Below are 27,922 nucleotides of genomic sequence, written 5' to 3' on the forward strand. Positions count from 1 at the left end.
ATAATGAAGAATTTGAAGTGATTAAGTAGCTCTTAATATTTTGTAGGAAAATGTTTTGTGTAAGTGAATGTCACATTGTTGAGTTTTAATTCCATTTGTCAGCATGATTTTCATTTTCTCTAAACATATCATGACATATTTGAGAGTACTGAGGGGTATGCTAAGTAGGCTTATGAAAATACAGTGTCCATTTCATGGTATATTTTTGCTGTAAGTTTCATCTGTTTTCTCGATTAATTTCTTTGTCCTTCTATGCTTCATTCCTAAATTCACCAGAGCACAAGGAATTCAAAAAACCTTACCAAGTGACAGAGTAATAGTGGTCACTTTGAGTTTGTAAATTGTTTGAATATTGCAAAATTTTTCTATATGATATGCGTAATATCAGGGAAATAACTCCTTCAGAACTATTTTAATAACAAGTTTGTCACACACCTTTCCAAATCAATTTCTCACAGTATTTGTTAGGATCTTGGACAGAAGAACTATGTTATGCTTATATAATCTCAGAGATGAGTGGTTCTTTTGACTTAATCTTATATTTTCTACTTTAAGTAAACAGCTAATGTGTCCGGCAGACCACATGGAAGGTACTTTTCTAGCATACTGAAGGCATTCTGAAATTGTTAGCATTGCTATGGTCAATGAACAGAAAATGAGTGATAAGATGTTTTCATATATATGTTTGGGAAGATTGTTTAGTAAGTATAACGCTTGCCACCACACAAATATAAAGACCAAGTTTAAATCTCCCAAACCCACAAAAATATCAGACCTCTTAGAAGTAGAGTCTATAATCCCATCTTTCATAAGTGAATATGAGACATAGAGAAAGATTCCCTGGATGCCCACAGGCAATTATCCTGTAGTCAATAGCAGGAGGAACAAGTAGAAGAGTACCAGCATTTGAAAGTGTGTTCTGACTTTGATACACTGATGTGGTACACACAAAGATACATTCAAACACACATGGATACATAGACTTCTGATGTGATCTAGTACTTGAAATAACAGTCTTCTAATCTTTTGACACATGTATGGTTGACAATCAATGGCTTTTGAAAGAAAAGTTACAAATATGTAAAAGTAACTATAAAACTATATAATGGCTTTGGAAATTGAACTCTTTCCTCTTGTTAACTATTCAGTAAGCTGCCCTGATTTGGAACAAGAATACATATTCTTTTGAATAGCAGAGAAAAAGGGAGATCATTAGTGCAATTACCACCCAGCCTCAGACAAGATTGAAAGAAAGTTGTTCCTCAGATTTTTCTTAAACTTTCTTATCACAGACTTGTTTCATGTGCTTATGACAAAGAATACAGAAGCAAAGGAATATTCCAAGAACCCTACCAGAAGCTGTTGTGTGAAGCATCTCCAGGGGAGATCAAAACAATGACCCATTTACTTGAGATAGACAATCAACTACAGAACAAAATAATGAGTCTACTAAAAACCAAATTTATTAACCAATGAGTTTATAGGGGTTGCTTACAGGGGCATGAGTGAGAGGTTCATTACAGAAGCAAGGACAGCTCAGAGGCAGCTACATCACTGAAGTCCACCTCAACCTGACTGACAATTATGGAAACTGCATCCCTGGAGCTCACTGTGTGTCCTGCAGGCAACTTTGTAGGTCTTAGAGCCTCTTTTAGGCAGTTCAGATAGTCATTCTTTCCTCCTCCAATACATTTTTACTGCTTCCGTATTTTGGGGAGAGACCTTGTTAACCTTGGTAGTTTCAGGAACCTCCTGAGACTTCTGAGTTGTTTACTTCCTGAGTCTTACAAGTGTTCTCCCACCATCCTGGAAAAATGTTTCAATTGAGAGAAAATTTCTCTAAAACAAAGGCCTGTCATTTTTGGACAAAAGCTTTGCACTATGTTATAATTGTTCTTTTAACCATTAAATACCATTTATACAAATGGACAGATTATAAAATATTTGTGTAATTTAAGTTATGTGTTTTCTGGGAAAGCTTGTCCTATAAAATTTTGTCCTATAAAATTTGGAACTCTGAGGATGAGATTGTACACATTAAGGAAATGTTAGTGCAATGTCAGAGAAAAATAAAATTTTATTCTCACAGCCTATCACATTATATGAAAAAGGAAGTCAATGTGCTTTATCCCATACAATCCAGTGTTATATAGGATACTCCACAATTGAGATGTTAGGTGTTCATAATAAAAAAAGCAACATAAGATGACTGTGGTGGTGTATGGCTATAATTCCAAAGCTCAGGAAGCAGAGGCACGATTTCTCCCATGGAACTTGCTTTGCATAATGAATTTCTGACCCAAGTAACATAGTAAAACATTTTCTAAAACAAAAAGAAAGAAAGAGAGAGAGAAAAAAAGAAAGGGGAAATATAATATGTTAAAGAATATGAGATATGGTTTCCCGATTCAACTTTTCTACTTAGAATTCTATTCAGCCAGTCATTATGCCATTAAGTAGATGATGTAGCACAATTAATAAAAACCCAGAGACAGATGTTGGGATTCAGCCTAAAGGTCAGAAAGGCAAAATAGGGAGTCACTGGCTCTTACCTCTACCTCAGTCTGAAATGGAGATCCTGCCTCCAGTAATCTCAGAATGAGGCTATGTCTGAGAACTTTCTCCTAGGGATGGGTTTAAAGGTGTGCACTGCCTGGTTTATATGGTAAACCACTGTGGCTCCTGGTATTAAAAGTGTGTGTCACAACTGCATTGTTTGTAAGGCTGACCAGAGGGACTGTTTTCCGCTCAGATCTTCAGGCAAACTTTATTTATTAAAATACAAATGAAATATCCCTACAGGAAGATGTGAATAATATTCACCTTAGGGACTTAGTTAAGAAGAAAAAAATATAATATATTTGAGGTTCAGTTTCTTTAAAAACTGTTACAAGTATATGAATTCTCCTTGGGGCTACTAGCTTACAAATAATGACATGAGGACTTATTATTCATTATGAAAGCATGGCCTTACCTTAGGTTTGTTCCTAACTAGTTCCTACAACTTAAATTAACCCATAGTTTTAATTCACATTGCTTTGCATGACCCAGTACCTCATCTCTCCATACTGACATCTCTCGATGCTTCCTCCACATTGGCTGGGAACTCCTTCTTGTACCTAGATTTCTCCTCCTATTTTCACTCTTTCTCTATTCCTGGAAGTCCTATAATGTGGGAGGTGATGTATGCTGTGAATATGTTATTGCCATTGGTTAATAAAGAAGCTGCTTTCAGCGAGTGGCTTAACAGAGTAACCCAGGCTGAAAGAGATATATAGAAAGAGTAGGCAGAGTCAGAGAGAAGCCTTGTAACCACCCGTGGGAGACGGCCGCCTTCACAGGAGATCGCTGAAACTTTGTTCATAGGCCACGACCTCACGGTGATGCATAGATTAGTGGAAATGGGTTAGTTTAGGATATAAGAGCTATCCAGAAATACTTAAGCTATTGGCCAAATAGTACTGCAAATAATATAGTTTCTGTGTGTTTATTGCAGGACTGGGCGGCACAGAAGCCTCCCCCAACAGTCGCACATATACGTCCTGCTTAGCGATTGGCCATTCATCCTTTTATTAAACCAATTAAGCCAATCACAGCAATATATTTTCATACAGTACACAAATATCACACAACATTCCCCCTTTTGTATAAATCAAAAAGAAAAGTTTAATTCTAAATAGTAAAACTATATACAATAAGGACAATTATCAGATGAGAATTACATTCATAATATTCAGTCTATTTGCTTTTGGCAAGTACAGAGAAAACATTCCATTATCTATTCTGTCTTGGTGAGTCAAAAGTTTTGTACCTAGTTTACCTTCTATCCTACCATATATTACCAACTCTGAAGTATCTTTTTAGACCTTAAAATATTATCTTAAATAATCAACTTAAGCTTTTATGTTTCTCAACTTTACATAATTTATTCTTTTGTAAATTTTTTTCTGAATTTTGTAGCAAGGTAAACTGTAACTATAAATATCTAGTATTAAATCTTATCGAAGACCCAAGAGCGATATAATTTAAAGGGATTAAAAAGGAAGTACAGAGTAAACAACTTCCAAACCTAAAAAATGACAGAGACATATGACTTTCTCGGGCAGTCACCCAAGTTTCATCTGCAAAATTGGTGCATCCATTTTCATCCTACAAGTCTACAACTCTTGACAGACTTTTCTGTGAAGCAGGAATTTTGAAGAGTTGTCCTACCTTGTCTTGGCAATTCAACAAAATTTCTATTTGTACAATTTGGAGAGCATACCATTAGCAGTAGAGGCAAGTTCAGTTATTTGCCCAAATGGCTAGCTTTGCCTCATTGAAATCAAATTCTATTAGGAGGCTTTTCAATGTCCAGCACCCTTTTTGAGGTAAGTTTGTGCTGCTAGAACAGATGTGTCTCACTATCTTGAAAAGCCTTATGCTATTAAAATATTTTAAATGCCAAATTCTGTATGTTTTTGAAATGTTTGAAGCCAATCTATCTATTTAAAATATATCTCTGTTTGACCTCGAACAAATACCTAACCTAAATTTGATTATTATAGATGACTAGCTATTAACCTATCTTTCTTTATTATCCTAAATAATTTTCAAGGATTAAAACTACACATTTTTAAATGAGCTGCATAGGTAATATACCTTAAACAAGAAATAGAAGCATATAATACTATATAACAAAAATAACCTTAAATTTGCATTAATCTACAAAGATTCATAACAGTGTAACATATTAGAGACTACAGGTCATGCAAATGTAAACACAACAACCCACTCTTCTATCCCATCATTTCTATGCTGGATCCCCCTCTTTTCCCTTCAGAAAGAGATCCCTGAATATAATCTCCATTGTTCATTTTTCTTTCTTGAGCATGATCAGTAATAGCTTGTAACCAAGTTATATCTATAACTAACCATATGACCAAAAATCACCCACCCAACCTTTTTGAAGTGTGGTTGTCACTTTCTCTAGACTGCTTCCTGTTGTCTGGGGTTGATAGCATCTTTAGGGGACTCTGAGAAAATTGAGATAATGGTCAGTCCTGGTAGATCTGGATATATTATTTTTGTTTGGTCTTTGTGTTATGAAAAAATGTAGAACTTAACTGGTGTTTTGCTTAGATAGTCTCTGAGGCTAGACCATCTCAGCTAGAAGCTTTGACGTTGCTCTAGATGTAGAGTTTGAGGCATTCTGAGAGGCTGGATCACCTGGGCTACCTGTTTTGATTGGTGTCTGGTCCCTTTTTTTTTAAAAAAAAAAGAATAAATCTTTCTTTTTAATTTTTAATTTTTTTCCATTCAAAAATTTACATTTCCTCCTCTACTTCCATTCCCCAACTGCTTCCCCACCCCACCCTCCTTCCTCCCCCTCCCTCCTTAAGAGAGGACAGGGAACCCTGCCCTGTGGGAAGTCCAAGGCCATCTCCCTATATCCAGGACTAGGAAGATTTGTATCCAAATAGACTAGGGCCCCAAAAAGCCAGTATGTGCAGTAGAAACAAGTCCCAGTGCCTTTATCAGTGGCTTCTCAGTCAGCCCCCATTGTCAGCCACATTCAGAGAGTCCAGTTTGATTGTATGCTCATTCAGTTCCTGTTCTGCTGGATTTGATGAGCTCCCATTAGAACAGGCACATTGTCTCAGTGGGTGGACCAACCCCTCGCAGTCCAGAATTCCTTGCTCATATTCTCTCCCTCCTTCTGCTCTTCAACTGGACCTTTGGAGTTCAGTCCGTTGCTCTGATGAGGGTATCTGTCTCTATCTCCATCCGTCACCAGAAGAAGATTCTATGGTGATATTCGAGATAATCATCAGCGTGATAGTGGGGCAAGGCCAGTTGAGGCACCCTCTACTCTGCTGCCCAAAGACCTAGCTGGGAACATCCCCACGGACACCTGGGATCCCCTCTAGAGCCTAGTCTCTTGCCAACCCTAAAATGGCTCCCTTAATATAGATATCTTCTTCCCTGCTCCTCTATCCGCCCTTCCTCCATCTCTACCCTCCCACTCCCCCAACCTCTCTCCACTCTTTCCTTTATCCCTTCTCTCTCCCCCTCTCCCATTCCCCTAACTCCAAACCCACTCTTACCCCCACCCCCATGCTCCCCACTTTTGCCTGGCAATCTTGTTTGCTTCCAAATTCCAGGAGGAAATATACATGTTTTTCTTTGGATTCACCTTGTTATTTGGCTTCTCTAGGCTTGCGAACTACGGGCTTAATGTCCTTTGTTTATGGCTAGAATCCACTACTGAGTGAGTACATACCATATTCATCATTTTGGGTCTGGGTTATCTCACTCAGGATAGTGTTTTCTATTTCTATCCATTTGCCTGCAAAATTCAAAATGTCATTATTTTTACCGCTGAGTAGTACTCTAATGTGTATATATTCCACACTTTCTTTATATTCTTCCACTGAGGGGCATCTAGGTTGTTTCCATGTACAAATACAAATGAACATAGTGGAACAAATGCTTTTGTAGTATGATTGGGCATCTCTTGGGTATATTCCCAAGAGTGGTATTGCTGGATCCTGAGGTAGATTGATTCCCAATTTCCTGAGAAACCACCACACTGATTTCCAAAGTGGTTGCACAAGTTTGCATTCCCACCAGCAGTGGATCATCCTCTCCAGCATGGGCTATCATGGGTGTTTTTGATTTTAGCCATTCTGACAGGTGTAAGATGGTATCTCAAAGTTGTTTTGATTTGCACTTCCCTGATTGCTAAGGAGGTTGAACATGAGCTTAAGTGTCTTTTGACTATTTGAACTTCATCTGATGAGAATTCTCTTTTCAGTTCAGTACCCCATTTTTTAATTGGGTTAATTAGAATTTTCATGTCCAGTTCCTTGAGTTCTTTATATATTTTGGATATCAGGCCTTTGTCTGATGCAGGGTTGGTGAAGATCTTCTCCCATTCAGTAGAATGCCATTTTGTCTTAATGACCATGTCCTTTGCTTGCTTCTCAGTTTTAGGAGGTCCCATTTATTCATTGGTGCTCAATGTGGGCACCAGGTCTAGTATTTACCCAAATTGTTCTTATATTAATAAAAATTCACGAGTCAGAAATTGAGATAAAATCCTGAGAAATCTAATGAATGGCAGAGGGGCAATCAACTGACTATGCTCTCCACAGTTTACCCATCTAAAGCCCAAGAAGTCTCCCTCAGCTCCTCTTTCTCTCTCCCTGTCCCTCTCTATTTGTCTTCCACAGTCTTCCAACAACTCTATGACTAATCCCAGTCAGTCAATCCCTGTAGTTTTACTGGCACAACAGGGTGGCGGTGCAAATAATTCTGCTACAATAGTTACATGCTACTGGGAATCTAGGATTCAGTTACCACATGTGCACATATATACAGAAATTAGAAATCTTAATACTTCACTAGGCAGTATGTATGTATGAATATCTTATGTAACATCTCCACCTATAATAATTATTCACATTTTCACTATACTTTATACTTCAATAGTCTTAGAGATCATTTAGATTGTTTCATTTATGATAGAGATTCAGTGAACTATATGAAAACATGGGAAATATCTGGACCCAATTGACCTAGGACCTGTTTCTAAAATTCCGTCTGAGGGTGATATGTAAGCATTGTCTATCCTCTCTCCCAATGTTTCAATGACAAACTGAGACACCATTTCATAAAAGTTCATTCTGGGGAACTGATGAATTCATTGGGCTTCCCTACAGAGCATAGGTGAGGGCTTACTTAGAAGAAAATCGGCACTCAACCCCCAACCCCTGTACCTGTATAAGACTTATGCAGCAGGAAAGAGGGTGTCTGTTCAACATTGATGGAACCCCTGTGTTTGTGCTTTAGTCCACATGAAAATGGGATCAACTTTTTCAAGGGGCCTCAGTTGACTGTCTCAAGCTGGATATTACTTGTCTCCGAGGTCATCATTTATGACAGGGTCTTTCTCTTTTTGAAGATAAGTTTCATTTTATGTCATTTGGATAAAGATCACTCTATACTGTTCACCTAAATAATGTCATAGTGAAGAGTAAAGCTATAGTACTAAATTTTTGGAAGTCAATGATGACATTTTTTGTTGTAAAACACATAAACATGGAAAATACAAAAGAATATCAGCAAAATCATTGTTCTGAAGGAACAAACCAAATGAGCTAACTAATTAATCATTGTTATTATTTGTAGATGGGGCACACTGAGAGGAGCACAAGGGAAGAAAGAAAAATATTGGGTATGTAAGGCCTTCCAGTAGAATTCTGACTGTGAAGTGAAAACCAGTCCCTCTTTTCCCAGGTTCATATTATGTAATCACAGCCTACAATGTTTTCCACACATTGGACTTTTCTTCAGCACAAAACTAATTATAACAGTTTGTACTATAATAATTGTTTTCTTCAAGTCCAGTGCTTTCAAGTTGTAAAAGAAGAATTTGATTTTATTTCTTTCAAATTGAGAATCAACAGGACAACTATTTGTTCTGTTATCATCTAGATGGAATTAATGCTTGTACTTCATTCATTTTTGTATGCATATCAACAAACTTGAGGCTTTTCCTACATTAATATCATTCCTAACTACTATGTTGTATAACGTATATATGTGTGTGTGTATATATATATATACATATACATATACATATCTTATAGAAGTTAAAAGTGTTTTTTGTCTTTTTGTTTTGTTCTTTTTCCAATTATAACACACACATCTGTCTTCACTGGGAAGGTGTTAACATCTAGTCTCAAAAGTAACATGGACCTTTACCAGGTATGCTGGTGAATGCCTATTATCTCAGCACTTAGCTAGGATAGGAGTATCAAAAGTTCATGGTATCCTTGGATACAGAGTGAATTAAAAATCCAGCTCAGTTTACAAGAGACCCCATCTAAAAGAAAACTACTTCCAAAATAACATACCCTAATAAGATACAGGTAAGGTTGGAACATATTGATGAAAATAGTCAGTTTTATAAAAATGCAGCTAATTATCCTGAGCTTATTTTTAAGTTTTAAAAATTCCATTGTTATTTATTTATTTATTTTGTGAGTGTGTGTTTATATATATGGGCAAGAATCAAGCAAATGTCTATCGGAGGATAATTTGCAGAAGTAAAATTTCTCATTCAACTATGTTGGCTGCAGAGGCCAAACTCACTCAGAATATCAGGCTTATCAGCAAATGGCTTTACCTACAGAAGCAGCACACACACACACACACACACACACACGAGCGAGCGAGCGAGAGAGAGAGAGAGAGAGAGAGAGAGAGAGAGAGAGAGTTTTAGTCACTTTTCTGTTTTTGTGATAAATCACTACATCCAAAGCAATATATATATACATATATATATAAAACATTTAATTATGGTCTCAATATTAGAGTCCATAACTTTCATGGTGTTGAGCATGGTAGCAGGTGTCAAGTTGAAATAGTGGCTGAGAGGTCACATCTTGAGACACAACTACAAAGCAGGGAGAGGGACTGGGAATAGTTCAAGTCATTTGAAACCTCAAAGCCCATTCCTGAGGACACACCTCATTAAATATGGCCATACTTACTAATCCTTCTCAAACAGTTCTAACAACATATGAGCATATGGGGCCATTTTTATTTAAACCACCACCCTTTGGTTCACATAGTTTATAGACAAATTATAACACACACAAACACACACACCACACACACACACATTTATATAATGCATTTAGTCCAAATTCAATATTCTTCATTGTCTTTCAGAGTCTCAACACAGTATAAGTTCAAAGTCTCTTCTGAGACTCAAAGAACTCTCTTAAGTGTAACTCTATAAAATCAAAAAAGCAAATTATATCCTTCTAACATATAATGACAGAGAATATGCCATTCTAAAGTGGAAGACATAGTAAAGAAATATTGGGTCAAAACAAGACTAAACCCAACAGAGAAAATACCAAATTCTGTAGCTCCATGTCATATCAAAGGACTTAGATATTTCTACCCTTGCAGTTTTACTGGACTGATTCCACTCCTTGTCTGAAACTCTCCTTGGCAGATGTCTCAAGGACCTGGCATCTACAACATATTGGATTCTCCGATCAATCTAGTTTCTACTTTCAGTACCACTTAGAGCCTCCATGGAAAGAGTCCCCTGCCATGAACCTGACCTCAGAAGTTCTCCTTAACATTAAGGAAGATTCCACAACCCTTTACCCATGTGTCTTTCACGATGCTTACACCAGAACATGTTGACAACAAAGCCAAATTTGACTGGATTCTTGGAAGGGAGCTTGGATCTCTTGAATCACACTTGAATATGCTTCCCTCTGTTGTTGTTTATTAGGTACAGAAAAATTTTCAGATCTTTCCTTTGTACAACTTGAAAGCTTAGCTGGATGGTTGATTGCCTTGAGGGCACCCCTCCCTTCACTCCACTCTAAAACAGGCCATTCTTTAATTTTCTCATCTCTTTCAGCACCTGCCTTGACTCCAGCATAAATTTCCTGGTGCTGGTGCTCTTTTCTTTCTTTACTTTAATATCTCTCTCTCTCTCTCTCTCTCTCTCTCTCTCTCTCTCTCTCTCTCTCTCTCTCTCTCTCTCTCATACATATATATGTATAGGCATGATTTGTCTTTTTCATTGTAGACTTGTATAAGGGTAATTACTAATAACCATGCAACAGTTAATATTAGGCTCTCTTGAGATATCCTCCACCAAGGAAATTAGATCCACATTTCAATTTAGCCTCAGGAAGATTCTTTTTTTTTTTTTTTTTTTTGTATATTTTTCGAGACAGGGTTTCTCCGTAGCTTTTGGTTCCTGTCCTGGAACTAGCTCTTCTAGATCAGGCTGGCCTCGAACTCACAGAGATCCGCCTGCCTTTGCCTCCCGAGTGCTGGGATTAAAGGCGTGTGCCACCACCGCCCGGCAGGAAGATTCTTAAAACAAAGGCAAAGGACATCTATATTTTTGGTCAAAATATTACAAGATTGGTCTCTAGCCCAGTTGCTTCCCTGCTGAAACCTTTTAACTGAAATTCCATAGTCTACATTGCAGTCCCTGATAGCAACTTGTATCTCATTTACTTTTCTATTGCTGTGAAAAAAATCCATGGCCAAAACAACTTATAAAAGAAAATATTTAGTTTAGGGGCTTACAGTTTCAATAGGTTAGAGTCCATGATGGCAGGACAAAGGTATGCAGCAAGAAAGCCTGACAATTTACATCTTGATCCACAAGTCCAAGTTGTAGGTGGAGCGAGAGAGAGAGAGAGAGAGCTCTAGACTTAAAATGGAACAATGCTTTAGTAGCAAAAACCCAACCACAGCATTTCACCTCCTCCAACAAGGCCACACCGCCTAACTCATCCCGAATTATTCCAACAACTGAGTATTCAAATAAATGAGCCTATGGGTGCCAATCTCATATAAACCTCTAGCCCAAAGACAGTTCTAGAAATAAAAAAATCTATACCTCAGAATCTCAATCTAAATGGGCAGAGCAGAATGAATATAACATATAAGTCATTGTTGGGATTTGCACTCACTGGAAGAATTTTTTATAAACTTCTTCTAAAATGACATTGTATTATAGTTTAAAATACTGTGAAGGAAAATGTTATTTTAATATTATCAGTTAATCTCCTATGTTGAGATTCTTATTGAATGAATTTATTTCATAATATATAATATTTCATAATAATATAATATTTAGATAAAGCCGTGTTTTAATGTAGTTAATTCATAACAATTATTAACATATAACATTGGATAGTATTTGCTGAATGGTTATGAAGAAATATACACTGGAAAAAATATGAAATCTTCTCATTTTCTTTTTAATCTTTTCCAACTGAGAATCTATAAGTGGCATGCATATGGATGCATGCACAGAAACATATGTCAACATGCATATATATGTGCACACATATATACTCTCAGATTTTTACTACATGCATTCTGTGTGTGTATTTGTGTGTTTGTGTGTGTGTGTGTGTGTGTGTGCTCATGTGAAGGTGCAGAGGTCTAAGGAAAACAAAAGTGTTGTCCTTTTGTTGCTACTCTTTGGAGGGGTCAATATCACTCACTGGACTGGAATGTGCCAATAGGCAATAGGCTCCAGGGATCCACTTATGTTCACTCTGCTAACACTGGGATTGCATGTGTGCACTACTACATCAGGCTTTTATAATACGGGTTCTGAGGATTGAAGTGACAGAGAGCAGAGAATTTCTGCAGTTACTTTCAGGAGAAAAGCAGTTTTATTCTTTCCTGAAGAATAAGGGAAAATAAAACATCATTTATTACATCTCCCTGGTCTTTGACAATATGAATACATCTTTTCAAGGCCTGGACAAACACCAGATAATGTCCTCTAATACTGGGCTTTGTATCTTCTGGCATGTAAATACTGGGGAAGATAATGTTATGTCCTTGGAGACTAATTCACGACCTTGTCTGAGCAATCACTCTGACTCAGGAGGAATAAGAGAAGCTGTATTGCCCATGTGCACTGAATCAGTTAACTAGGCAGATGACTACAGATTTAATCCCCGTGGTATGTGAAAAGTAAGTGTTTCTAAAAGTAAAGGCAACCATTCCTTTTCATTTTATTATACCCACTTTTGGTTTATCAAGGTTCTTGGATATTTATTTATTTTTATTTGACTTTGCAGCATACCCTGAAATACAAAACCTTCTAAAGGTTTATGTGATGTAGTTTAAAAATATTAACATTGTAGTCCTTTCTTCTAACAGCAGTTGTTGAGTGTTTTTCATTGTTGGGTAAAATGTAGTAGATATCAAAAGTCAGAAACAAAGCTAAATAAAAGCAACAATACAATTCTTTTATTTTTCCATTTTTATTTAAAATAAATCCTTTTCCTATACAATACACCACAACCACAGTTTCCCTTCCCTCCCCTACAACTAAATCCCCTCCCCTCTTCCCCAGATCCATTCTTCCTCTGTTTCCTCTTCAAAAAGATCAGACTTCCAAGAAATAGTCAAGCAGGATACAATAAAACAAGGCAAAAGTTTTCATATTGAGGCTGGAAAGGACAACTCGAAAGGAGGAAAATAATCTCAGGAGCAGGCAGAAGAGTAGAGACACACCGAGTCCCACTGTTAGGAGTTCCACAAAATACCAAGCAAACAGTCGTAACATATACGTAGAGGACCTACTACAAATTTTAAACATATTTTATTTTTAAAATGAGAGTTGAATGAATTTCTAACCTTTTCCTGTGATCTGGGATTATTTAGTAAGTCTAGGCTCAGGCTGAGAACCGTTTTTGCAAGGGTAGAAAAAGCATTATTGAGAATGAGAATCAATCTAGACTGAAGTCTAAAGGGATCAAAAGCTGGCATCTGCACCACCCCCCAATGAAATAATTACTGAGCACTAGAACAAAGTTGTACATCAAGAAAGCGGGTGGAAAATCTGGACAAATTCTTCAGTGTTTCAGGATCCTTTGCGAGCTGATCATCTTGGAATACTTGAAACCACATATGAATTGAGTTTAATAAAACTCTCATCTTTGAGCAACTTAAGCTTTACAATGCTGAGCTGATCAGTCCCTTAGCATATTCTCCTACGTACGGAAAGGGGATGCCTTGTGGAAATTAAACACAACACCAGTGCTTCCAATTGGCATAATGTAGCGCATACTAAAAATTTACATGAATAAGGGCAATTACAACCAATATTCAATAGTAGAAAGATTTCAATATAATTAACAAATGATACCTAGTACGTAGGTCTTAAAATAGTCACTATAAAACACTTAATAAAGTATTAATGAATTAATCCGCAAGAAATTTGAAATTTTTTATTCATACAGAAGATTTTTAGTTCTGAGTTTCTTAGTTTCTTAACAAATGGGGTTTCTTTTTTTAATTCCCGAACAAATGAAATCTTACTCAGAAAAACCTTTCTTACATCTATGTGTTGTGAGATACTGCTTATATTTTCTTCTAGTGATTTCAGGTTTCATACTGAACTCTTTGATCCTCTGGGGTTAACTTGTATGCAGATTGATTGGTCCAGGTCTACTCCAATGCTTCTCCATGTAGACACTGACCTTTCATAACACCATTTATTGAAGATGCTCTTCTCTCCAGTGTATGTTTTTGGCATCTTTGTCAACTATCAGGTGGTTGTAGTTATGTGTAGCAATGTTTAGATTTCTTATTTTGTTCCATTGCTCTACATGTCTGTTTTATGAGTCAATACCAGACTGTTTTTATTACTATCACTTTGTAGTATGTCTTGAAATCTGGAATGCTAATTCTACCAACATTGAGTATTTTGCTAGGATCATATCAGATATCTGGAGTCTTCTAAGACTCCATAGAAATTTTAGGACGTTTTTTTTTTATTCTTGTGAAGAATGAAATGAGGGCTGAGAGTGTAATTGTACTGAATCTGGAAATAGCTTTTGACAGAATGGTTATTTTCATAATATTAATTCTACTAATGCATAAGAAGTCTTCCCACTTTCTAGTGTTCGTTGTGAATATTAATTTAAGATGTGTTACATTTGTTTATACTGTGAAATATTTGCTTAATGATGCAAAGTCGTGTTACATTTGTTTGATTAAATAAAATTAACCTGCGGTCAGGAGGCTGAGTCAGCAAGTAGCTGACAGAAAGTAGTAGGGAGGAACCATGTGTTGGAAGGATTCTTAAATGGGAGCAGAGCAGAAGAAGGGATGCGAGAAAGATGAAAGGAGGAAACCCAGGCCAGCCACCAGCTTCACAGCAGTCATGGAGTAAGAGTGAAGAAAGATACATAGAAGTAAGGAAACACGAAAGCTCAGAGTCAAAAGGCATATGAGAATAATTTACGTTAAGAAAAGCTGGCTAGAAACATCCCTTCCCCAACTGACCATCCTATCCCCTTCTGTTACAGTTACTCCGATACTCTAACACATAAAGATACAGCAAAGAAAGAGAATTATAGATCAATCTCCCTTATGAACATTGATACAAAAATACTCAATAAAATACTGGCAAACCAATTCCAAGAACACATCAGAAAAATCATCCAATATGATCAAGTAAGCTTCATTCCAGAGATTCAGGGATGGTTAAATATACAAAATCTGTCAATATAATTCATTTTATAAACAAACTGAAATTTAAAAAAAATACCTGGTCATCTCATTAGATGCTCAAAAAGCCTTTGACAAAATTCAACACCCCTTCATATAAAGGTCTTGGAGAGATTTGGGATAATCACCTTTAGAAATGTGACAGGATACAAGATTAACTCAAAAATCAGTAGCCTTCCTAGATACAAATGATAAACAGGCCAAGAAAGAAATCAGAGAAACATTACACTTTTCAATAGCCACAAACAAAATAAAATATCTTGGGGTAACTCTAATCAAACAAGCGAAACACCTGTATGACAAGAACTTTAAGTCTTTGAAGAAAGAAATTGAAGAAGATAACAGAAAATGGAAAAAAAAATTTCCCATGCTTTTAGATAGGTAGGATCAACATAATAAAAATGGCAACGCCACCAAAAGCAATCTACAGATTCAATGCGATCTCCATCAAAATCCAAACACAACTCTTCACAGACCTTGATAGAACAATATTGAACTTTAAATGGGAAAACGAAAAACCCAGAATAGCTAAAAACAATCTTGTACAATAAAGAAACTTCTGGAGGCATCACCAACCCTTACTTCAAGCTCCTCTATAGAGCCATGATCATAAAATGGCTTGGTATTGGCATAAAAACATACACATAGACCCAAGGAATCAAATTAAAGACAAAGGGACACACTAAATAAGACAAAACAGTAGCCTACAGAAAGGGAAAAGATCTTTACCAACCTCACATCTGACAGGTGACAGATCTCCAAAGCATATAAAGAACTCAAGAAACTAGACATCAAAATACAAAATAACACAATTAAAAAAATGGGGCAAGGATCTAAACAGAGAATTCTCAACACAAGATTCTCATATTTTATGTTTTCAATGTAGACATATTTCCCGTTTTTGGTCAAATTCCAGGGATTTTGTTGTTGTTTGTGTGTTTGTTATATTTTGGCTATTGTGTATAGAAATATTTCTCTGATTATTTTCTTAATGTGTTTTTAATTGGTATATAGAAAGGCTTCTGCTATTTATATGTTAATTTTGTATCCCACAATATTAATGGAAATATCTGTGAGTTCCTAAGATATTCTGGTGAAGTATTAGGGTCTGAAAAAAGAATTATACCTCTTGTTTATATTAATTTCATTTCTTATTATGAATTCTTCATATTTCTTTCCCTTCATTAAATGAAACCTAAGGAACTTCCATTGAAATGCTGTTGGGTGTGATAATAATGAATGCCCATGCTTTGTTCTATAAGGATAAAAGAAATGCTTTCCATACTTTAAAACTCACTTTGGTATTGGTATAGATTTCTTGAAGATATATTGTATAAGATCGTGCAAAGTTTATTTTATTTCTAATTTACCAGCATTTAGATCATGAATGGTCAAATTTAGCATACCCCCAAAGATTCTTGCTCCCTTTGTGACAAAAGTGGGATTTGAATGGACTCTACATGAATCGCGGCAGTCCCAATCTTGTCGTAGAGACCCAAAAGATTCCTAGAGAACTGCAAATCTTTTTCTGAATTGGAATTACGGAGAAGTTGGTTCTAATGTCAGAGAAGGAAAGCCTCAGCCAGAAGAGAGAGAAACTTGACAGGAAAGTGAGGGCAAATACACAAAAGCAGAAGCGTCCTTCTTATGTGTCCTTTCTTGTGAGTCTCACCAGAAGGTAGGTCCTAGATTTAGGGTGGATCTTTCCACTTCAAAGGATCCATTCCAGAAAATCCCTCACAGGTGTACCCAGCTGTTTGGGTTTTACTTGATTCCAGATGTAGTCAGTTTGACAACTAAGATTAGCCATCACAACTTTCATTAGCATATGAATTTGCATTTGTTTGGCAAATTTTACAGGTCCTTCCCAGATTCACCGAAGATAAAATGACAGAATTTTGTATGGAAATAATCTTCAGATAGTCAGGCAAAAGTACAATGCTACAAATATAATTTCATCATAAAAATAATGTTTCTAAAATGTTTTTCATTTGAGATTAATTTTATTTGATTTTTCTGTTTGGGGAAATACATGTTATACATACATAAATTATTTTCCAATATGTTCATATATTGGAACAGGCTCCAAAATTTGAGACTTGGAAGTTTGTTTAGAACCTAGTTGCAAAGATGCACATTTTGTCTCTGTCTCATTTCCAGCTACTCTAAGTCCATTTCAAGTTTGAGGAGACACACTGAATTTGTGATTTCAGACCCATGTTTGAGCACATTCCTTTCAGGTGTCAGGGATGATTGAAGAGGCAAAAAGCCAAATCTAAAATAAGAAGTGCTGATGATAATTGGCTGGTTTTTTTTTTTAAACTGATGTTGTCATGACAATTTCGAAGCTGAGGGAGTCTGTTCTCATAGGAGAAAACTGTGGAAGCTGAATGCAACACCACAAGCCCTGGGAATATCTGTCGATCACACGCGAGATCATTTTCCGTCTTAGACCCAGCACAGGGTGAATGGAAGCCAAGCGTGGCAGCTGTTGTTATGAAGTCTCTAATTTACCAAGCTGGTCTACTGCATTTAGTTGTGGTCAACTAATTCCCTCCATGTGCCTCTTCTGCCTTTATGACATTCTCTGCACACTCCATTAGCGCTTTGGCTTCACAATGTACTTACTCACTCAAGCTTCAGATCTAGGAGTTATTCTGGACCCATCCCAGCTCTCTAATCATCCCCAGAGTTTAAAAAGAAAAAGAATAAAGGAACAGCTTCTAATTCCTGCTGATTTTACTTTTTTCAGTGACTTTATTTTCTCTGCCTTCATTAGATTATGTAACTGAAAGCAGAGATTCAGTCACCAGACTTGGTGGTTCATATCTATTTTGCTAGTTCTAGGGAGGAAAGTCTTAGTGCAGGGACACTAATGAGCTTTAGTGAGTTTGAGGATGGTTTGTACTCTGATGAATTTAAGGTTTGCTGCCGGGGTGAGCAATCTTAACAAGAATTTTAACAATTTAATTACTTCAATAAATTCCATTGTACCGCTTCATGCTTAGTGTTTATGGGCTTTGCTGCTTCCCTTTACTAGAGAATCTCTCTACATTGAGAAGTTGGTCAATTTCTGCACGGCCTTTCTCAGTCATTTCACATAGCCAGTCTACATCCTTCCTAAACCAAGCAAATCAGTGTGATACAGCTAGGGTGATCTCAATAGCACTCTATGAGCATATCCATCTTAGCATTTAACTTATGCTACTCATAATTCTTTAGATTGGAACTCCCCCTGAACATAGAATAATATATATCATTTGTTTTCGGCTTTCTGGTGTTTAACACAAGGATAGGTCATAACTCTCATGCTTCTATGTCATACTTTCTTTTCCATTTGATATGACAAAATACCCAGACAAAAGACATTTAGGGAAGACTGTTGGCTGAGACTGCTTGTTCATTTCCTGGCTACCCAGACTCCAGAAATAATCACACAGAAAACTGTATTAATTGTAATACTGTTTGGCCAATAGCTTGAGAGTATTTCTAGCTAGCTCTTATATCTTAAATCAATCGAACTCTATTAATCTGTGCATCACCATGAGGTTGTAGCCTTTCTACTGGCAAGGTTCCAGCATCTGTCTCCTCTGGCAGTGGCTACATGGCATCTCACTGGCTTCACCTACTCTCTCTCCATATCTTTTCCAGTCTGGCTATGTTCTGGTAAGCCACTGACTGAAAGCAGGTTCTTTATTAACCAATGACAATAAAACATATTCACAGTATATAGAAGGGAAACCCACACCAGAAGAAAGGGTTTATTTCAGCTCTCATTTCTAGATTCCAACCCATCATGGTGGGGAATTCATATCACAAGCTGTCGAGGGAGCTGCTCACACTGTAACCATAGTCAGGAATAGAGAGCAAAAAATACCTACATGCTAGTTCTCAGCTTGCCTTTTTGTTTTTCTTATTTAGCCCAGGGTTCAGCCCAGGAAATGGCAAAGCCCACATTCAGGAGTGGGTGTTTCTATCTCAGTTAATCAAATTAAGAAAATTTCTCGTAGTCTTGTTCCTAAAATAACCCAATCTACAGAATTCCTCAGGGAGAATCCCATCTTGGGTGACTGTATAATATGTCAAGTCTACAATCCAAATGTACTACCACATTTGAAAACACATCAATTCTGGCTCTTGCCAGTGAATACGCATGAGGATATTAATGTGATATAAGTAATAGAACTCCTTGATCATTATTCAGAAAATGTTTAGGTGATTAATCATTACCATCTGTACAAGCCAAAGGCAATTTAAATACATCTAGTATTTTTCTGTTTTTATAGAAAGGATTAAAAAATATCAAAGTATAATACTCAACATATTAATGGTTTTGTCTTTTCCTGCAGATTGCTGCCAATTCCTGGGGAAAGTCGTGGGGAGAGAATGGCTATTTTAGGATTCTTCGAGGAGTAAATGAGTCTGACATTGAAAAATTGATTATCGCAGCATGGGGCCAACTGACAAGTTCAGATGATCCATAGCTATCAAATTCCCATAAGGTCATGCATTTAAGAACTCATTAAATTGAATTTTAGCAATGTAAGATTCTTTGCATCAATGGAAGGGTTGCATTTCTGTTGTGTGCATAGAACTTTCCTTATTTTTCTTATTTTACCCCAAGATCTAATCTTTTGGTCTCTTTATATTATTGAGTATATTAAAATACTAATAAACGAAAGAGAGGTTACTTGCCATTGAAGTTCCCCCAGTGTTATTATTTTGCTCTCATGGTGGTGTCCTCTTTGATTTTAATTGTTCACAGTGTGACACGATTAGGTTTCAATTTCATATCGCTCTTTTACAGAAATTTTATGAACCCACTCTTGAGCTGAGGAGTCTGTCAGACGACAAAAAGCAAATTCACTAGTGTCCCAGCTCCATAACTTTCTTCTCAACAAATAATGCTTTCTTAATTTAAACATTTCTTATGTCTTGCTGGAAGCAGGAGACACTAATTATCAACTTTTCTTTCAATGAGTTAATATTTTGTTTCCTTTTATTTTGTTTAAACTTTGCTTGTATTTTTATCCCAAAAGAAGAGTAACTCGATCTAAAAATTACCTTAGTACTGTGTATTGGTCTACGAGATGGAGACAAGAGTAAGCAAAGAAAAACTTAGAAGCTAAAAGAGAAGTATTGTCTTGTCATAAATACACACCTATTTAGAGAAGCTAGTACAGTATGTGTAATCTTAATCATAAAATTAGTCATCAGTTTGTGCATAGAAAACTAACATATTAATCCCTGAAAACAAAAACAATACAATGTCAAGAGTGACAAAGAATAAATGCATTTTTATCACAAACATTTTACAGTTTACTGCTTGAGACTTTAAAAAGTAAGCTAAATTAGCTCTGTTTCAGTCCTCTGTCGTCGCAGAAACAAAAACAAAGACACACTCTTTTTGAAATTCACTGGGATCTAAATAAGAGAACAAAGCTATTCATGAACATAGCTGATCATGATATACTGGTAGAGTAGCCGTGGTCTAACTTTCTGGGTACTCCTGTAAAAGGTTCTTCTGTTTGTGTGTTGCTTTCATTGGTTGAATAAAGAGACTGCCTTGGCCCTTTGATAGGGCAGCCCTTAAGTGGGTGGAGTAGACAGAACAGAATGCAGGGAAGAAGGGAAGTGTGGCAGACCCCATGGCTTTCCTGCCCGAGAGGGACGCTGGTTAGACTCATGTTGGTAAGCCACAGTCAAGTGGCGATAACACATTAGTGGAGATAGGTTAATCATGATGTGAGAGTTAGCCAATAAGAGGCTAGAGCTAATGGGTCAGGCAGTAATTTAATTAATACCATTTCTGTGTGGTTATTTCAGATATAAGCTAGTCGGGTGGTGGGACACAGCCCGCTCCTCCATACATCATACTCCATTACTCTTAGTTTCATTGTAGTGATTTTTGTGTAATATTCACAAAGATACTTTGGCTAGATAAGCCAATCATCTTGAGAATGAGAGAATGCAAGGCAGGTGGATATACACTTCTACCCCACACCAGACACCTAAATATATCTGCAGTTATATTGGTCATTAGTCATTGTAGTTTTACCACAAGTACCTATTCACTTGTTTCCCCCCACCTCAAATAATTTACATGTTTCACCTTATTGATGGTGTTCCTAATTCTGTAGAAGGTTGAGAAGTAATTGGCTTTGTTTTGTTACCCTGGGATGCTTTAGAAACAGCTGCTACAACACATAGTTTGTTTGGGTCTTCAAATAAATGCTAAGAGGGGAGGGGGCAGGAAGTAAAGCAGGCACTGACAGGCTAAATCCAGCAGAACCAGCTTTACCTCATAAGGAAAGAAGCAATAACCAGACAAAATTCATTTAGGAAACAAAGAGTTTATTTCAGATCACATTTCTAGTTCCAGTTCATCATAGTGGACATCATAGCCACAGCAAGAGAATATGAGATACTGCTCACATTGTAGCCATAATCAGTAATAAAGGCAAAAAAAAAAAAACCCAAAAACCTACATGCTAGTTATCTTTTCTTTCTTTCTTTCTTTCTTTCTTTCTTTCTTTCTTTCTTTCTTTCTTTCTTTCTTTCTTTCTTTCTTTTCTTCTTCTTCTTCTTCTTCTTCTTCTTCTTCTTCTTCTTCTTCTTCTTCTTCTTCTTCTTCTTCTTCTTCTTCTTCTTCTCCTTCTTTTGCTTTTGTTTGTTTCTTTGTTATGAATTATTCTTATTCAGCCCAGGGTTCAGTCAAGGGTCCAGGCCAGGAAATTGTGCTCCCCGCCTTAAGGATGGGTCTTTCTACCTTAATTAATTAATTCTTCAGCTGAAGGATACTCTAGTGTCTCTTTTATGGCTGGCAAAGAAGGGGAAAATATATCCAGTGTCAAGAAAAAAACACAATCAAAGCATAGCAGTCTCTGCTTGCTGAATAGCCAGCCTATGGTTGCCAAAATAGTACAGACAAGGCAGCATGAACAGGTACTCACAGTGTTTTTACAGGTGTCAAACATGAGCAATGCATTATAAACTCAGAATGGCAGATGGTAGGCATCACTTTTCAAAAGACCATGATTCAGTAGGTGCACAAAGATTATGCTATTCAAATGGAAAACAATAATGGGGATATTTTCTCCATTTGACTTTTGTCCTTAGATTATACTGTGTTAAAATGTCCCATTCCTTGGAAGACAGGTGGGAGGATTCAAGTCTAGCCAGAGCTACAAGGCAAAAAAAAACAAAAACCAAAAAACAAAAACACCAACAACAACAAAAGAAAAAAATGAATGTAAAAAGGGAAGAAGGAAGGAAGGTAGATATGAAGGAAAATGAAATGTTCTATGTTCCTAATGATCCCAACATAAGAAGGAAGCACTCAAAGAAGAAAGAGGAAAGACAATACCAATATATCAAACCTTAGAGTCAAACCTAGGGTAAATTTTCCAGCAGAGTATGATCCAAGGTGAGACTAACACTAACTGAGTGGTCCACTAGTTTGTTGAATTGGTGACTTACCTTAACACACAGACAGAAAAGCTGGGAACCCATGGTCTGGGCTTTTTGATGGAAAAGCCATAGCAGTTGCAGAAACTCAACATGTTTATTATATACAGTTGATCAAGAAGACAGGATTCTCTTATATAGATAAACAAGGAATTGAAGCAGGGTTATTATAAACAACAAAACAGGGAGGCATGTTTAGCTAATTTCAGTAGGGGTAGTTTCTGTCTGGGAGCAGTCTTATGCACATAGCATAGGCTGTACATATCCTAGGCAAAGAAAGCTACTATGGACATTTTCTACACACAGCATCAACGTTCACACTTGGACTGAAGGAAGGTTTCTCATTTCTATGAGCTTCACTCAGTGAAGGCTTGGTCACTTCCATTGGATGGAGGCACTAGGGTCCTTGACATGGCTGTGTCCATGTCAACAACAACACTTAGGACTTCACTTGCTCCCTACAAGCTACCCCAAGAAGAGAATGCTTTAGTTCAGAAGAAAGAGTTACACAACATGACTGCGCATCGACTTGGGCCACTTTAACAATTTATTTTGTCATTGTTTCCATGCATGTAATCTTCCTGTTGCAAAATAACAATATCTGAAAGTAGAATTGGCCACAAATACGATTTTATTCAACCAGGAAAATATGTCTCAGATTAGAAGATACTTGACTGACAACACCTGATTTTTTTTTCTCCCGTCTACTTAGAAGTTTAGGCTTTGTTGTGAGTGTCCATTTTGATTGCTTATTTCCTACAATTTTCTTGAAGAAGCATCCTAAATATTAGATGTTGAATTAATGCTTGAGCATTTCCCGGATTTGAGCTGTGTCTCTTCTGATGGCATCAAGAAATATGTAAAAGATGAATTACGGAGGGGGAAAATGTATGTACAAAAATACATTGTATGAAAATTTTTAATCAAAAAGTTATAAAACCTCTCCCTTAGTAGCTGCGGCACTCAAGAAGCTGGTCCTGCTCTTCTCCTGGGCCAGCACAGCAGAGCTGACCCTGTTGATCGAGGTGCCAGTGAGCTGGTGCTGAGGGTGTGAGAGTCGCCACACCGCCCTGGTCTACCAGGTGGTGGTGAGGGCAAGGGAAAGATGCTCCTCTTTGCTCCTGCCACCTAGTGGGTGAGGGAGCTGACCATCCCCCTTACAAGCTGCAGCACTCTGGAAAGTGGATCCTGCCTCTTGCTTGGGCAGCACAGAGGAGCTGACCCTACCGACAGGGTTGAGGGTGAAACAGTCCCGAAAATGTGAGCATGGGAGATCTGGTACTGGACCTCATCTGCCATATGGTGGTGTGACCGCGGGAGAATCCCCTCCCCACTTGGGCCCTTGCTACCTGTGGCAGGTGGGAGAGCTGGGCGGGCCTGCCCCTCATCAGCTACAATACTTGGGAATGTGGTCTCTGCACCTCACCTGAGCAACAGTAAAACTAGCCCTGATGGTGTAGGCTTGGAGAGCCTCACCCTGAGGGCATGAAAGCAGGAGACAGGGCTCCACCCCTTGCTCATTGCTGCTAGGGGTGAACTAGCCAGAGTAACGCTGGAGAGCACACCCAGGTGGTGAGAACAGGGGAGAGCTGGTGGACTGACCAACCCTGCAAATACCCAGGCCCAGAACCAGGATTATGAGTTGACCCATCCAATATCCACCCAATCTGTGATCTGCTGGAGCACCTGAAGGGGCCATTTTCTGCGGACCCAAAGCTGCAGGATCTCCATGACACAGGGCAACAACAGGATACCCAAGAGAAGTTCCAGTGAGGGCCCAGCACTGATAATGTAGCACAAACCAGATGCCTCAAACCCGAACAATGACTCTGCAATAAACACTTGCAAGTAAAGTTATGTGGATAAAAGGATTTGCTATGTGACCCACTATCTCACGCTACATCTTCCACGACAATTCTCCTTCTCTGTTTTCTTTTTTTTCCTCTTAAATGTTATTTTATTTTGAGGAAGAGGGTGCAAGGACAGAGGGTGGATATAAAGGGAAAAGGAATAAATGGGATCAAGAAGCATGATGCGAAAGACACAAAAAATAAATAGAAAGAAAGTTTAGATAAGTAAATACACATGTTTTTTTTTTAAAAAAATAGGTTAAAAAAAAGAACATTTCAGGCCTTGCTCCCTTCCTATTTTACAATGCTATTGTATCTCATTTTTTCTAAATAACAAAACTACTGTCTTAGTTTTTAAAAGTATGTATTGACAAATTCTCTCAAAATAAATAAATATAAATGAAGTTTTTAAGTTAGTATTTATTTAATCATTTAATCATTTAAACATAGTAAAAAGCAAACAAAACAAATCAAGACAAAAAGCCAGTTACCTGGCTGGAGGTGAGAAAGCCACAGGAGGGGCCAAGTCAGAGTCCAGATGAGCAGCAGTAGGCAAAGTCCCTCCCTCTTTCCGAGACCGAAGGGATGAGGACATGAGTTCGAACTGGAACCCAGCAGCTAGAATTAGTCCTGCAGTAGCTCTGAGTGGACCTGGTCTGCTGGTGAGAGACAGAACTATTAATAAAAATGAGGCTGCCAAATTTGCCACAGTCATATAAAGGTGTGGACCCCAGACTTCTTTCTCTCTAGTGCTTCCTAAGCTCTCATCAGAATCTCTGTTTGGCTAATACTTTTAGAAGGTAAGTGATGATATTTATGAAAGAGAGTGAGGTGTCAGGATCGATATTTATACTTTAGCAAATACAGAGGAGAATAGGTGAAGTAAGAAACAAGGCTGGAAACACAGAAAACCAAATTTAAACTTTGGTTTATTCTGTGTAGATGTGGGAATAATTTATTTGTAAACTCAGTCTCTTTATTAATAATCTGTATTACATAATGCAATACCAACTGCTATACATCTGTTCCTGTTTAATTGAGAGACTGTATTATAATATGATCTGCACAAGAAAGGCTTTTATATCACTTTCTTTCCATGATTTGTAGACACTCACCTTCTATCATCATCTGTCTGAAAGTCTATGTTGATCTGCCTAGGAGACATTTCTTTTTCTTTGGATGGAAGTTAATTCCATTTTCAAAGACAATAAATGGAGGTAAAGACAGTGGGACTTTGTAAACTACAGATTTATGAAATATTTCAAGAGACATAAAGCATAAATCCATGAGGTGCCATGGTATAAGAAAAAAAGACTTCTGAAGAGCACACAGACATTCTGTCTCCTGAAAAGTCAATGTAAGAAGAAAAATTGAACCCCCACTGTCAAGAAGGGGTGATTAGAGGAGAATAAAAAGCTTCTCTGGTTCTCCTGTGGATATTTTTATGCCTCATTTTGATATGCTCTCTGATACATATGATTAAAACTCATTATCATTGAATCAAAGGGAATGGAATTTTACTCCATAGCCACCACCAGTAAGAGCCCCATTATTTAGACAAAGAATGGTAGTAATTCTTCTGTCTACGAAGTGCTGGCTGCAACTTCAGGATTCCTATAAGGCAGCCAGTTTCATTCTTTGTTTCCCAAGATAGTTTCCATGGACTCTTTCATCTGAGTCTCTACAAGAAAACTTGTACAGTGAATTTAAAGAAAATCTTATGTTATTATCTCAACTGGAAATATTCATTGTGTAACTGCTGAGGGAGCCCACAGCAAAGTGTAGCATAGACCCATTGTGCTTCTGTCCTCATTGACATCAATCACGTATCTTTCTGGGGTTACGGAGTTACACCATTGTCTCATGAATGGCCTCACAAACTTCCCCCTAAAAAACTTTAGTAAATTATACACTGCTCAGTTGATATTTATGATATGTCTCCAAAAAAATATCTTAGCTACTGTGCAAGTTACTAGCCCTGAAGGAAGTGACTGCCAAAAGAAACACTTCCTGCCTGCATTAAGTCACTATTCTTTTGTAAAACAGATTTAGGGAGACACTGGCCACTTTTAAATGTGAAATTGTGCATAGTGCTTAGAAAGCTACTAGATACAGGAACTTCTGAGATTTAGCATAGCAGGGCATAGGTATCTCACTGTACAAATCAGTTTTGATGTCTCCACCAGAATGCAGCCCTGGGTTGAAAGATTTGTTTTGTGTAAATTTTTTTTTTTTTGGTAATACACTGGCTAGTACATAAGATTTTTCTGTATATGTGTCAGTATATAAAGTATACTTTTTTTTGCTAAGCCCCAGGACTTTATATGAAGAAATTACTTCAACTCTTTAGTCTACGTTCAACATAGGCATTCCCAGCAATGAATTTGCAAATGAACTTGCCAGGTCATTTGATTGGTCATCATGAATAGATGTTGCAGCAGTACCTCCATGAGTAGCAACTGCCAAAGTCCCAATACCCTTAGTTTAAACAAGAAATTAGAATTTACAAGGAAACTTTTTGCAGGTGATGGTTTTAGTGGAATATGAATACTTGTCTCCACATCCATTAAGTTGGACACATTACGTGAGTATAACATTTTGTATGTCAACCATATTTGTTTCTGTATCATCATGTTAGTCTTCAGTGTTTTATTTTACTCCAGTTTTTTTTTTTTAATCTCTGAGGTGAATTAGTAAGTTCTTTGAGTTCTTGATTTACTGTAACTACTTGTCCTACTTAGGGTTTCTATTGCTAGGCTGACCAAACCAACTTGGGGAGGAAAACTTTAATTTAGCTAACACTTCCAAATCATAGGTGATCATTGAAAGGAGTCAGGACAGGGACTCAAACAGAGAAGGAACCTGGATGCAGGAGCTGACACAGGGGACATAGAGTGGTGCCTGTTACTACCTTGTTCATTACAGGTACTTAGCCTGCTTTCTTATAGAACCCAAGACCACCAGCCCAACAGTGTGCCCATCCACAGTAGGCTGATTGCTCTCATGTCAGCTGCCAACTAAGAAAATACTCTACTGGCTTGCCTGCTGTGCTGTCTTAATGGAGACATTTTCTCAATCAAGATTCCTTCCTCAGAAGACTATAGCTTATGTCAAGTTGACATTAAATTAGCCAGCACACTACTCATAGCTATAAACTTTTTAGAACACCTTTTTAGTATTCCAAAAATCCCTGTAAGTTGCATTTCCATTTGAATTTGATTTAGGTATTTAAAAACTTCTTGCTTGAGTTCTTCAGTGATCCCGCAGTCATTCTAGAATGTATTACTGACAACACTCTCTTATAAAGAACTGGAAGACACAGCTTTTCTTTTAAGCAAACTGGCTTCCCACAGAGACAAAGAAAATGGAAATTAAAAAGTCAGATGAGATGTAAATGATTTCATGTTTTAGATTGTTTCATATTCTTCCCCATGTAATAATTGTCCTGAAGGTACCTTGTATCTTAGCATATTAATTCTCAGGTTCCCCCTCCCCCCCCAGGAAGGGATATTTGACTGAAGGAAGTTTTATTT

At 37.3% G+C, this 27,922-nt stretch overlaps 1 protein-coding gene across 1 annotated transcript in view; it reads left to right on the forward strand.

The window, feature by feature from the left end:
- Tinag (tubulointerstitial nephritis antigen) overlaps positions 1-19,556 on the forward strand; it is an 85,985-nt gene extending 66,429 nt beyond the window's left edge. The window contains exons 10-11 of the mRNA XM_075967744.1: positions 8,173-8,218; positions 19,422-19,556. Coding sequence (XP_075823859.1) covers positions 8,173-8,218; positions 19,422-19,556 — 181 coding nt within the window. The remainder of the gene's footprint in view (positions 1-8,172; positions 8,219-19,421) is intronic.
- Positions 19,557-27,922: the final 8,366 nt, after the last annotated feature.

Source organism: Microtus pennsylvanicus, chromosome 3 (genome assembly GCF_037038515.1).
Source record: "Microtus pennsylvanicus isolate mMicPen1 chromosome 3, mMicPen1.hap1, whole genome shotgun sequence".
Classification (NCBI taxonomy): Eukaryota; Metazoa; Chordata; class Mammalia; order Rodentia; family Cricetidae; genus Microtus; species Microtus pennsylvanicus.